General features: G+C 42.0%; 1 protein-coding gene across 3 annotated transcripts in view; it reads right to left on the reverse strand.

Moving 5' to 3' along the window:
• MCM10 (minichromosome maintenance 10 replication initiation factor) overlaps nucleotides 1-13,415 on the reverse strand; it is a 53,864-nt gene that overhangs the window by 23,522 nt on the left and 16,927 nt on the right. For all 3 annotated transcript variants that reach the window (XM_003903396.5, XM_009213985.4, XM_009213986.4), the window contains 3 exons: nucleotides 8,431-8,596; nucleotides 5,434-5,601; nucleotides 2,164-2,280 (listed from right to left, as the gene is read on the reverse strand). In XM_003903396.5, coding sequence (XP_003903445.1) covers nucleotides 2,164-2,280; nucleotides 5,434-5,601; nucleotides 8,431-8,596 — 451 coding nt within the window. The remainder of the gene's footprint in view (nucleotides 1-2,163; nucleotides 2,281-5,433; nucleotides 5,602-8,430; nucleotides 8,597-13,415) is intronic.

Here is a 13,415-nt window from a genome sequence, read left to right on the forward strand (position 1 = left end):
GATGGAATTCTGAAACCAGGGAGCTGGTGGTTACACAACTAAATACCATTGAATTATATACATTTTTTAAAATGGTTAACTGTATATTGTTAATTTTGCCCCAGTAAAAAATAATTTAAAAACAAAATCAGCTCCCAGAGAGGTTTTTCTAGCTGTTTCTCTGGTTGATCCTCAGACAAGTGCTATCCTTTCAGTGAGAGAAACAAAGAGAGATGGTGCAGCGTTGTTCTACCGAGTGAACAGTAGTTATGGTGTCAATGGATTTTTTTTTTTTTTTTTTTTTTTTGAGACAGAGTCTCGCTCTGTCACCCAGACTGGAGTGCAGTGGCGTGATCTTGGCTCACTGCAACCTCTGCCTCCCGGGTTTAAGTGATTCTTGTGCCTCAGCCTCCCAAGTAGCTGGGATTACAGGCATGCACCACCACACCCAGCTAATTTTTGTATTTTTACTAGAGACGGGGTTTTACCATGTTGGCCAGGCTGGTCTTGAACTCCTGGCCTCAAGTGATCTGCCCACTTCGGCCACCCAAAGTGCCAGGATTACAGGCATGAGCCACCGCCCCTATCCAGACAATGGATTTTTTAGAATCTAGTTCTCATGGGGAGATTCGTTAGGTACTTCACTCTGAAACCGCATTTTCCAATCGTCTCCCACCTTATTCTTTCCTGCCCACTAATTCATTTAATAGGAAGAAATAAGGGAATAAAAAAAGCTGAAACTAAAACCTGTCATTTAATCCTTTCAAATAACTCTAAGAAGTAGCTCTTCACATCTACTACAATGGCTATAACGAAAAAGAAATACAGTAACAGTTGCTGATGAGGACAGGGAGGAACTGGAAAGTTCATCCATTGCTGGTGGGAATGTAAAACCGTGGAGCCACTTGGGAAACCAGTCTGGCAGTTCCTCCAAAATCTAGACAGTTACCATACTGACCCAGCAATCCCACTCCCAGGTATATGCCCAAGGGAATGGAAAACATACATCCACATAAAAACTTGTATGTGAGTGTGTTAGCAGCATTATTCATAATAGCTAAATGTGGCAACAACCCAAGTGTCTATCAACCAATGAAAGAATAAAACAACATGTGGTATATCCATACAATGGAATATTATTTACCCACAAAAAGGAATAAAGTGTTGATAAATGCTACGGCATCGATCAATTGTGAGAAAAATTATGCTAAGCAAAAGAAGCCAGACAGAAAAGGCCACATATTGTGATTCCATTATATGAAATGTCTAGAAGAGGCAAATCCATAGAGACAGTAAGGTTAGTGCTTACCAGGGGCTGGGGGAGAGGAGACTGGGAGTGATTGCTAGTGGGTACTGGGTTTCTTTCCAGGGCAATGAAAGGGTTCTGAAATTACACAGTGGTGATGGTTGCACAACTGTGTGAATGTATTAGAAATTACTGAATTGTTTGCTTTATTTATATTCTTTTTTTGAGACAGAATCTCACTCTATCACCCAGGGCTGAAGTATAATGGTGCGATCTCAGCTCACTGAAACCTCTGCCTTTTGGGTTCAAGTGATTCTCTTGCCTCAGCCTCCCAAGTAGCTGGGACTACAGGAACCCACCACCAAGCCCGGCTAATTTTTGTATTTTTAGTAGAGGTGGGGTTTCACCATGTTGGCCAGGCTGGTCTCGAACTCCCGACCTCAGATGATCTGTCCACCTCTGCCTCCCAAAGTGCCGAGATTACAGGCCTGAGCCATAGTACCTGGCCTGAATTGCTTACTTTAAAAGGGTGAATTGTATGGTATGTGAATTATACCCAAATGAAGCTATTATTTTTTTTAAAAGCCGTAAGAAAAGGTATAATGGAGTTAAAATATAGGCTAAAATATAATTTTCATTGTATTTCATCATGTTTGTTCTGTGGAACTATAAGAATTGAAGGCAAACAAAAATTCTGTCTTAAACCTCTTGGTCAGATAAAAGATCACTTTCCTAAGAGGTTAAATCTCCCCACCCTTCCCCTGCCCTCACTTTTTTAAACTGGCAATTATTAACCACACATTAAATTTTCTCATTTTGACTCTTCCTTTAAGTGGGACACTCAATTCCAAACTGGTCATCACAGCTAAAGTATCTACAGTTTATTCCTAACCGTTCTTTTCTTTAGCAGAAACCATCCTAACAAGGCTGAAACCAACCAAATTCACAGTCTGCGTGCACGGCTCTCCGTTCTTCTTCTTGGCTTTACAGGTTCCCAAGTCAAGAGCTTCACCCATAATTAAGACCTTCTGAGGATGATCGATAGATAAACACACCTGTAAGAAAAAGGTGGGGCAGGAGTTAAAGACAGACAAAATTATGGCCTTTTATTAGCAGGAACAGAAAAAAGAATGGGCGGTGCTGATTTAAGGTTACTGCCGGGCGCAGTGGCTCATGCCTACAATCCCAGCACTCTGGAAGGCCGAGGTGGGTGGATCGCTTAAGGCCAAGAGTTTGAGACTAGCCTAGGCAATGTGGCAAAACCCTGTCTCCACAAAAAAACACAAAAATTAGCCAGGCGTGGTGGTGCGTGCGTGTAGTCCCAGTTACTTGGGAGGCTGAAGTGGGAGGATCCCTACAGCCTGGGAAGTTGAGGCTGCAGTGAGCTGTGATCGCACCACTGCACTCCAGCCTGGGTAACAGAGTGAGGCCCTGTCTCAAAAAGGAGAGAGGTTTTACTGGTTTAAAGGAATCTGAAGCCAGTGCTCTATCAGTTTTAGAAACAAGGAGAGAGGTTTCACTGGTCTAAAGGAATCTGAAGCCAGGGCTCTATCACTGTTTTAGGAACAGGGGTGCAGAAGGCACCTTCAGTTCTCTTCCCATTTTCCATCCTTTCCTTCATCTTTGCGAATGGAATCCTGATTTTGTCTGGGCTGGCCGAGTTCTCAGCCTCAGGTAATAGATCCTGTTTCCTGTTTTCCCAGCACTCCTTAGAGCTAGCATTAGTTGTGTGATAAGTTCTAGATGCTCAGACGTAAACAGGAGTTGGTAGGGAAGCTTTTGCTTTCCTGATAAAATGAGTTAGGAGGCTGGCTCCCCCTTCCTCCTCACTTCTCGCCTTGAATGGAGATGACTGGAGGGAGACAAGTTCCTGAAAGGCCTTGCTGAACTCAGTTCTCTCCCTTCTTGTTTGCAATTCTCCTCTTGGAGAGACTGTACCAAGAGGGACTGTCCCAAATAGCTCGGGCTTTGTCCTCACCCCTCCTATGAGAAGATCTCCTACAACACTTGAGCTCAATAAGGCAAGTGGCCTCCAGGTTATAAAACCCGGATCAGGGTGCTTTCACAATCTCTCCGCTGCAGGGTGAAGAGCGCCATGAGCAGACAGGACTCTGCCTGCCTGGAGTGCCTTTCCTAAGCTTTGGTGGACTGGCTCAACCTAGATCCTAGGCTTCTGTAGACTCTCGCTGCCTAAGGTGCTTCACTCAACTTGTATAAGTGTTTTGTCTCCCGGGTGCATACTCCCGCAGGCGGGCTTGTGCAAAGCTGCGGGTAGCTTGGTTTGTGCTGAACCACTGGCAGCTGGGTTTGTACAAAGCTTCCAGCCAGACCCGGGAACCTACCAGATCTAGAAATTGTAGAAATTGGCAAGGTGTTTAGAGCTTTCCCATGGGATTGGTAAACAGTGTATGGTGTTCCTCTCCAAGAAACTGGTACCCTTCCACGGTATGCCACTTCACAGTGATGGCTAGAGTTTCAAAGGCATCTTGTGACCAGGAGAGAAAGGCTGAGATTCACAGAGATGTCACTCTTAAATCACTATAGTGTCTACATCTGGATTTTTAAAAAATATATGTAAGAAAAATAAGTCCCACTGTTTATTGTTGAAAAGAAACTGTACTTAAGTTTGTTTGTTATTTGCAGCCAAACACATTCCTAACCAATAGAGGAAGATTTGTTGCCATTCTCTGGTGAAAGCAAGGAATGAGATAACATTTTTCTCACTTCTCTTGAAAAGAATAATCTGACTACAATAGAGGAAAGTTCCATGCTGGGTCAGAGTAGAGAACTGTCAGTTGCTATTCACACTGTGTCTAGATTTGTGATTTCCTAGAGAAGCAGTGGATAGTGCCAAAACTCTAGTATTTCAGAAGATGAAAATTCACTTTGATTTTAAACGGCAGCTATGGTTGTCATAGTCAATGAAGCAAAATTCCCTCAATTATAAAACACTGCTTTCTTGATGCCACCATAAAAATTTATATAAGGAATCATGCCGGGCACGGCAGCTCACACTTGTAATCCTAGCACTTTGGGAAGCCGAGGCAGGTGGATCACCTGAGTACAGGGGTTTGAGACAAGCCTGGGCAACAGAGTGACACCCTGTCCCTAAAAAAATCACAAAAATAGGCTGGGCGTGGTGGCTCATGGCTGTAATCCCAGCACTTTGGGAGGCCAAGGTGGGTGGCTCATCTGAGGTCAGCAGTTCGAAACCAGCCTGGCCAACATGGTAAAACCTCGTCTCTACTAAAAATACAAAAAAATTAGCTGGGCATGGTGGTGCATGCCTGTAATCCCAGCTACTTGGGAGGCTGAGGGAGAAGAATCACTTGAACCTGGGAGGCGGAGGTTGAAGTGAGCCAAGATCGTTCCATTGCACTCCGGCCTGGGCAACAAGAGTGAAACTCCATCACACACACACACACACACACACACACACACCCCCCACAAAAATTAGCAGAGCGTGGTGGTGCACACCTGTAGTTCCAGCTACTCAGGAGGCAGAGGTGGAAGTATCACTCGCGCCCAGGAGATGGAGGTTGTAGTGAGTCAAGAATATATCACTGTACTCCAGCCTGGGCAACAGAGCAAGACTCACTCTCAAAAAAAAAAAAAAAAAAAAAAAGTATGAATCTAAGGAAATCTGAGTATAATAGTTAAAAAAAAAACCTCCAGGAACTTTGTAACTAGTTTGAAAAGACAGAATAAAGGTAGTTGTTACAAACACTTTAGAATAGGTGGAAATTCAGAATACTGGTGGATAATGAATGAACAAAAAATGAAAAGCCAGATTCACAGAGACACAATCACATAAAAGCATGACTTATTTTCTGGAGGTAGACTAATACAAACCTTTTTCTTTTCTTTTTTTTTTGAGATGGGGTCTTACTTTGTTACCTAGATTGGCATGCAGTGGCACAATCAGGGCTCACTAGAGCCTCAACATCCCACTGCAGCCTCCTGAATAGCTGGAACTACAGTTGTGCCCCCACTCACAGTGAATTTTTACATGTTTGTGGAGATGGCGGTCTCACTGTGTTGCCTGGGCTGGTCTTGAACTCCTGGGCTCAAGTGATCCTCCCGCTTTGGCCTCCCTAAATGTTAGGATTACAGGTGTGAGCCACTGTGTGCAGCCTCAAACGTCTTTGATAAAACTCAGTTAACTTGTGAGGACAATCATTGTTCAAATCCCAGAAACAGGCTCTTACCTCCTCTGAACCATCCTTGGGCTTCATGGGGTTGGCATTGAGGATCCCTACGACAGTCCCCTGCTCCGTCTTCCAGAGCGCTTTGTGAACTTCTCCAAATAAGAACAAGGACACGCATTGTGTCAGGTCACGAAGATCATTCAGTTTCCAGATGCTGAAGGTTTTTCCCTGGAACAAAGAGTCATTTTAATTTTTTTTATAATTTTTGACTTGTAGGTTATGCTCATTTATGGTTCAAGAGTTTTACAATGGAAAACTATATGCATATAATCCATTAAATCCAAGTTTTGTTGTTACTCGAATATGTATGGTCAGCATGTGTGATAACTGTAAATTAACCCATTCTCTAGGCTTTCACATTCTATTACCCTTCTCATGTTAGAGATGCAGCTGAAATAAAGCAAGCCGGTGGCAAACTTGTTAGCAGAGTCTCTAATTATCTTGGGTCTAAGCAGAGGGAGTGGGATAGCACTGCCTTTCTAATGATGCAGAGACACACGCGCATATCATTAAAAGGACAGTGGAGGGTATGACACTACCATTTAATAACTTACTGATATGAATCAATGTTAGGTAAATTGAGTAAATCTATTCTATATCATTGATTAATTATATGATGATTATTATTTTTAGAGACAGGGTCTTGCTCTGTCACCCAGGCTGGAGGGCAGTGGTGCAATCACGTCCCGTTGCTCACTCCAACTCCTGGGCTCAGAGGGATCCTCCACCCTCAGCCTCCTCAGCAACTGGGACTACAGGCACGTGCTACCAGCCCCAGCTAATTTTTTTTGTTTGTTTCTTTTCATAGAGATGAGGTCTCACCATGTTGCCCAGGCTTGTCATGAATTCCTGGGCTCAAGTAATCCTCCCACCCCATCCTCTCAAAGCGTTGGGGTTACAGACGTGAGCCACCAGGCCTGGCCTAAGTCTGTTATTAATATAATAAAGAAGTTTCCTCTCTAGGCTATTAAATCTTTGCTTAGCTTACCAGAAAAACAAAAGCATCGTTTCACGAAAACTGGTTGAGTTTAACCTTAACGTTTCAGAAGTATTACTAAGTATCTGAAGAAATACAGCTCAAAATGCTGACCGACTATAACGTGAAAAACCTCCACTTTTTCAGATGTTTTTAAAACCAGAATACTTTGAATAATCTTGACTTGCACTATCTCACAGAGGCATCTGGGCTGGGTATGGTTATGGGCTACAGTATGGAATCTCCTGCCCAGACTCTGAGCACTAGAATCCATCTTCTATGGATTTGTGCAATGCCTGTCTTGGAATAGTTCAGATAAATTCTCATGTCTCAATAGCAAAGACTTGGAATCAACCCATATGTCCATCAGTGACAGACTGGATTAAGAAAATGTGGCATATATACACCATGGAATACTAGGCAGCCATAAAAAAGGATGAGTTTGTGTCCTTTGTAGGGACATGGATGCAGCTGGAAACTATCCTTCTCAGCAAACTATCGCAAGAATAGAAAATCAAACACCGCATGTTCTCACTTATAGGTGGGAACTGAACAATGAGATCACTTGGACTCAGGAAGGGGAACATCACACACCGGGGCCTATTGTGGGGAGAGGGGAGGGGGGAGGAATTGCATTGGGAATTATACCTGATGTAAATGACGAGTTGATGGGTGCTGACGAGTTGATGGGTGCAGCACACCAACATGGCACAAGTATACATATGTAACAAACCTGCACGTTATGCACATGTACCCTAGAACTTAAAGTATAATAAATAAATAAATAAATAAACAAACAAATAAATTCTCGTGTCTATTATTATCATGTAAATACAGCCACTTATGAAGTAACTAAGAATTTAATCAAAGGGAAACCAGACCTGTCCACATTTACCTTAATAGCAATAGGGCTAGTGTAGGACTGGGTAATCTTTAATTTTTAAAAAATTTTTTAAGTTCCAGGGTACATGTGCAGGATGTGCAGGTTTGTTACATAGGTAAACGTGTGTCATGGTGGTTTGCTGCACCTGTCAACCCACCACCTAGGTATGAAGCCCGGCATGCATTAGCTCTTTTCCCTAATGCTCTCCCCTTCCCTGCCCTCCCCCAACAGGCCCCAGTGTGTGTTGTTCCCCTCCTTGTGTCCATGTGATCTCATTGTTCAGCTCCCACTTATAAGTGAGAACATGCAGTGTTCGGTTTTCTGTTCCTCCGTTAGTTTGCTGAGGATAATGGCTTAGGACCAGGTACTCCTAAAATTCAACTCGTCAGCTCTCACAAAAAACCAAAGATTGGCCAAGATCTAAATTAGAGAATAACATCATGATTGAGCATGAACAATCATAGTATTTTAGAGACAGGGGAGATTTTCAATCTAACCAAAGCCAATTCCTTCATTTTTATAGATAAGGAGATGGAAGCCGCTAAAGAAAGATTAATGGCCAACCTAAGGTAACATCGCTAGTTAAGGGCACAGGCTTAGAAGCCAGGCTATCTGACTTGCCAGGTCACAGAATAACTTTCCCATTTATGACTCAGTCAAAAGTGATTTTGAAACTTGTTAGATCTTTGGTGACAACGATCAAATTAAATATATCATACAACACTGACACAGGCCAGCAATTTCAGCACTTCTGTGGTTGACGTCTTACATCTAAAGGGACCTCAAAAGAATCTGTGAACTCAGCCTCTCTGGTTACTTGTCCCTCTCCTCCATGGGAGAGATTACAGTGTCACAGGGACAACCACATGTGTCACCAAAAACAATGACAGGTGAAATGCAGTAAGAATGATTTGGACAATGGAAAGCCCAAGAAACCTGTACCACCAGGCCTTATTTAAATAGAGCATCCTTTGCATATACCCGCTGGATACCAACTCAATGATGTGTGGCGGTTCTGGAACTTACTATACTTATTTCTAAATGAAACACCAACAGGTTCCAGTTAACAAATTCAGGATATCAAGTTCCCACTGTTAGTTTGCAGTAAAACAGCTAAGAAATCAATACAATGGCTCACATTGTTTCCACTCTGTGGCGTAACCTTCTTTAATATAACCCCAAATGTCACCCAGTCTATTTCTTCCAGCTTCTCTCTGGCCATCTTTTCCTTGATCTGAGACAGTCTGATCAGTTTTCGGCCGGTCATTTTCTTGTTCATTTCTGTGGAGGATACTCGAGGTCGCCTGGGTTAAGAAACTAATGATTAGTAATTATGATTCTAATAAAAAATTACTTGGCATCTTAGCAGGTGGTAAGGGAGTATGATGGTCAGAAACCTCTACAGTACCTGTTCTTGGGAAGCTTAGTAATATAGTATGACCAAGGCATCCATTTTTTCAGCAAATATATATATATATATATATATATATAGGCGCAATTTCGGCTGTGAAATTGCAGTGGCGCAATTTCGGCTCACTGCAGCCTCCACCTCCCGGGTTCAAGCGATTCTCCTGCCTTAGCCTCCTGAGTAGCTAGGACTACAGGCACCCGCCATCACACCCGGCTAATGTTTGTATTTTTAGTAGAGATGGGGTTTTGTCATGTTGGCTAGGCTGGTCTCAAACTCCTGGCCTCAAACGATCTGCTCGCCTTGGTCTCCCAAAGTGTGGGGATTACAGGTGTAAGCCACCACGCCTAGCCTCTAAGATAATTTTTAAAGCTAGGTTTGCCTTTCTTTGGATATAGATCTAGGGCTTATATAGAATACAAGAAAGATAACAAATCCTTTAAGCTCTTAAATTATGTAAATTTTAATATTCTTCTGAAAACAATCCTTTTTAACTTTATTACAAAACCATGAACTGATATTCATAAATAAGACATTTAAATTTCATCAATTATGCAAGAATTTCACAGGTTCTACTATTCTAATTGAATTTTTTTAAAAGACAACATTTTGACTTATAGTAAAGGCTTTCGAATGCAGCTTCAATTAATATATTCTTGTTCCTAATGACTGGTCAAAAAACTTAGGGTTATTCCCATTTGTTTCGTCTTTGATTGCATTACATATTTGCAGATAAGAAAAGACACTCAGAGAAAAACATGCTTCTTCACTATTTCATGAATCTTCTGGAACAGAAAGTCCCAGAGCTAAGTTTGAACAATGAAGAATATTCAGAAAGGAAAACACTGACTTCAGTGGAAAAATTCTTTCCTTTGTCTGATTTCTGTGATTGTGGTGTGGTAAGTTCCCCCGCCGACCCCAAGTTACTTAAGGGTGTATGTCAGCTGCCTGAACCCTGAAGGCCAGGTAGTGGGCCACAGCCATGGTGCCCAGCCGAAAAGCAGATGTCCCTGAGAACCCAACCATTCTGGAGCCTATCTGGGAACACACCAAGAAAAAAGTCTCATCACACATACACAGTAGGCAAACAGCTTAGAGGAGTCCTAACTAGAGCAATTAGATGAGAAAGAAATAAAGGGCATCCGAATTAAAAAAGAAGTCAAAGTATCCCTGTTTGCGGATGATAGGATCTTATATTTGGAAAAACCTGAAGACTCCACCAAAAAACTATTAGCACTGATAAACAAATTCAATAAAGTTGCAGGATACAAAATCGATATTCAAAAATCAGTAGCATTTCTATATGCCAACAACCAACAATCTGAAAAAGAAATCCAGAAAGTAATCCCATTTACAACTGCTCCAAATGAAACACCTAGGAACACACTTAACCAAAGAAGTGAACGATCTCTACAATGAAAACTAAAAAACATTGATTCAAGAAATTAAAGAAGATCCAAATATGGATCCAAATATGGAATATGGAATCCTTAAAGAGGATCCAAATATGGAAAAATAGCCCATGTTCACAGATTGAAAGAATCAAGGTTGTTCAAATGTCCATACTATCCAAAGCAATCTAGAGCGTCAATGCAATCCCCATCAAAGGTCCAATGACAGTCTTCACAGAAATAGAAAAAACAGTCCTAAAGGTATACGGAACCACAAAAGACCCCAAATAGTCAGCGCAATCCTGAGCAAAAAGAACAAAACTGGAGGAATCACATTGCCTGACTTCAAATTATACTAAAGCTATAGTAACCAAAACAGCATGGTACTGGCACAGAGAACCCAGAAATGAATCCATAAATCTGCAATGAACTCATTTTCAACAAAGGTGCAAAGAACATACACTGGGGAAAGGACAGTCTCTTCAACAAATGGTGCGGTGAAAACTGGATATCCATATGCAGGAGAATGAAACTAGACTTCTATCTCTTGCCATATACAAAAACCAAATCAAAATGTATTCAAGAGGCTGGGCACGGTGGCTCATGCCTGTAATCCTGGCACTTTGGGAGGCCGAGGCAGGTGGATCACCTGAGGTCAGGAGTTTGAGACCAGGCTGGCTAGCATGGCAGTTTCTACTAAAAATACAAAAATTAGCCAGGCATTGTGGTGTGTGCTTGTAGTCCGAGCTACTCGGGAGGCAGAGGTTGCAGTGAGCTGAGATCACGACACTGTACTCCAGCCAGGGCAACAGAGCGAGACTGTCTCAAAGAAAAAGATTAAAGACTTAAATCTAAGTCTTGAAACTATGAGATTACTAAAATAAAACATTGGGGAAACTCTCTAGGACATTGGTCTTGGCTAAGATTTGTTGAGTAGTAACTCATAAGCACAGGTAACCAAAGCAAAAATAGACAAACGAGCAGATCTCCCAAACAATCTTGCTGCCATCCAGGAGTGCCTTACATGTAAGTCTGAGTCATTCTTTCACTTTTGGATCCTTCCCAGTTTTGAGGAAACCTTTTTTTTTTTTTTTTTTGAGATAGGGTCTTGCTCTGTTGTCCAGGATGGAGTGCAGTGGCACAATCTTGGCCCACTGCAGCCTGGACCTCCCCACTCAGCCTCCCAAGCAGCTGGAACTAGAGGCGCATGTCACCACACCAGGCTAAATTTTGTTTCTGTAGAGATGGGGTTTTGCCCTGTTGCCCAGGCTGGTCTCAAGCTCCTGAGCTCAAGCAATCTACCCCCTTCAGCCTCCCAAAGTGCTGGGAATACAGATGTGAGTCACCATGCCCAGCTAGGGAAAGGTTCTTCTATACAGCCCAGGGTTTTTTCCATAACAGTGAGTTAATAGATTACAAAAACAAACAAACAAACAAACAAACAAAAAGGCTCCAAAATCTAAAACTTTCTAAGCACAAACATGACACTCAAAGGAAACACTGTAGCATTTCGGATTTTGGATTTTAGATTTGGGATTCTTAACCAGCAATTCTATAGAATGTAAATATTCCAGAATCCAAAATCCAAAACAGTTCTGGTCCCAAGCATTTTGGATAAGGGATCCTCAACCTGTGTCCGGGAATTTCTATGAATATGTCCTTTAGAGTATTTTTAGGGCCTGAGGTTCATGTATAACAATGACAAAGAGACTCAAACAATTCTGTAATCCCTTAAATTTAAAAGCCACTCAGAAGCTTTTGCTGAGTAGTTTAAGTTTCTTTTATCTCAATTTTGATTCACATGTGCAATAAACGCCCACCAGCAGCAACATGGTTCAGTACCCGTACGGAGCTTCAAATGGGCCATGGCTGGGGCAGGCAGTAGCATCTCAGGGAGGGGCAATTCTCTACCTTGAGAAGGAACCCTGCTGCCCCGTCAATGAAAACCACAGCTTCTACTGCTGTATTCTATTTCTCAGACTGTGTCTCAGATGTAATTAAGACATAAATACATTCTTCAGTTTTGGAGAATACCAAGTCTTTACAAGACACTTCTTTTTTGTTTGTAGAAACAGGGTCTTGCTGTGTTGCCCAGGCTGGAGTGCAGTGGTATGATCATAGCTCACTGCAGTCTTGAACTCCTGGGCTCACGTGATCTTCCTGCCTCAGCACTCCCCCTACTCCACAAGTAGCTAGGACTACAGGTGCATGCCACTGCGTTCAGCTAATTTACTTTTTGTAGAGATGAAGTCTCACTGTGTTGCACCAGCTAGTCTCGAGCTTCTGACTTCAAGCAATCCTCCTGCCCTGGCCTCCCAAAGTGCTAGGATTGCAGGTGTCAGCTACCACACCCAGCCTTATAATACACGTTTATTGTATGTTGGCAACACTTGTTCTTCTCTGCCTAATAATATATACTTTAAGAGCTTAGCAGTTTTAGTTGTTGGCTGATGTTTAGACTGACAAAGTTTAAGAGTTTTAGAGGGTTTCACTTAGTTCCTCAAATGGACTGTGCGAAAAGCAATCCAGTCACACAGTAAAGATTACTGTTCTGCTCTGGGATTATCCAGATGTAATGATGGAGATGCAATGGAGTAGTGACACGGCGTATAGATAATTAAAAAAATAAAAATAAAGTAAAAAGCCATAAAAGTCCAGGATTTGAATATAGCTTTTAATTGAACTGAGCTTGGAATATATTCCTATTTTAACAGGCTATCTTAAATTTCTCCCCATAACAGATGCAAAGAATATAAATTTGCCTTAAAAAGGCTATTAGAAAGAAAAACGGCAGCTGGGCATCACGCCTGTAATCCCAGCACTTTGGGAGGCCGAGGCAGGTGGATCACCCGAGGTCTGGAGTTCTAGACCAGCCTGGTCAACATGGTGAAACCCCATCTCAACTAAAAATACACAAAAAAATTAGCCAGGCATGGTGGCAGGCACCTGTAATCCCAGTTACTTGGGGGGCCAAGGCAGGAGAATTGCTTGAACCCAGGAGGCGGTGGTTGCAGTGAGCTGAGATCGCGCCACTGCACTCCAGCCTGGGGGACAAGAGCGAGACTGTCTCAAAAAAAAAAAAAAAAAGTTAAAAAAGAAAAATGGCATAGCTATTTTTCTTAACATCAATTATAAGAATCAATAGAAACAGAAAAAATGATCCTAAAATTTATACGGAACCACAAAAGACCCAGAAGAGCCAAAGCAATCCAGTAATTGCTCAATTGCATAAATATCATCCTGGTTAAACTCTCTGTGTATTTAAAAATAGTCTAAATTATACCTCAAAAGAGATGGAGAAAAATTTTAAAAGTCTGTTTCCAT

Source organism: Papio anubis, chromosome 11, assembly GCF_008728515.1.
Source record: "Papio anubis isolate 15944 chromosome 11, Panubis1.0, whole genome shotgun sequence".
Taxonomy (NCBI): Eukaryota; Metazoa; Chordata; class Mammalia; order Primates; family Cercopithecidae; genus Papio; species Papio anubis.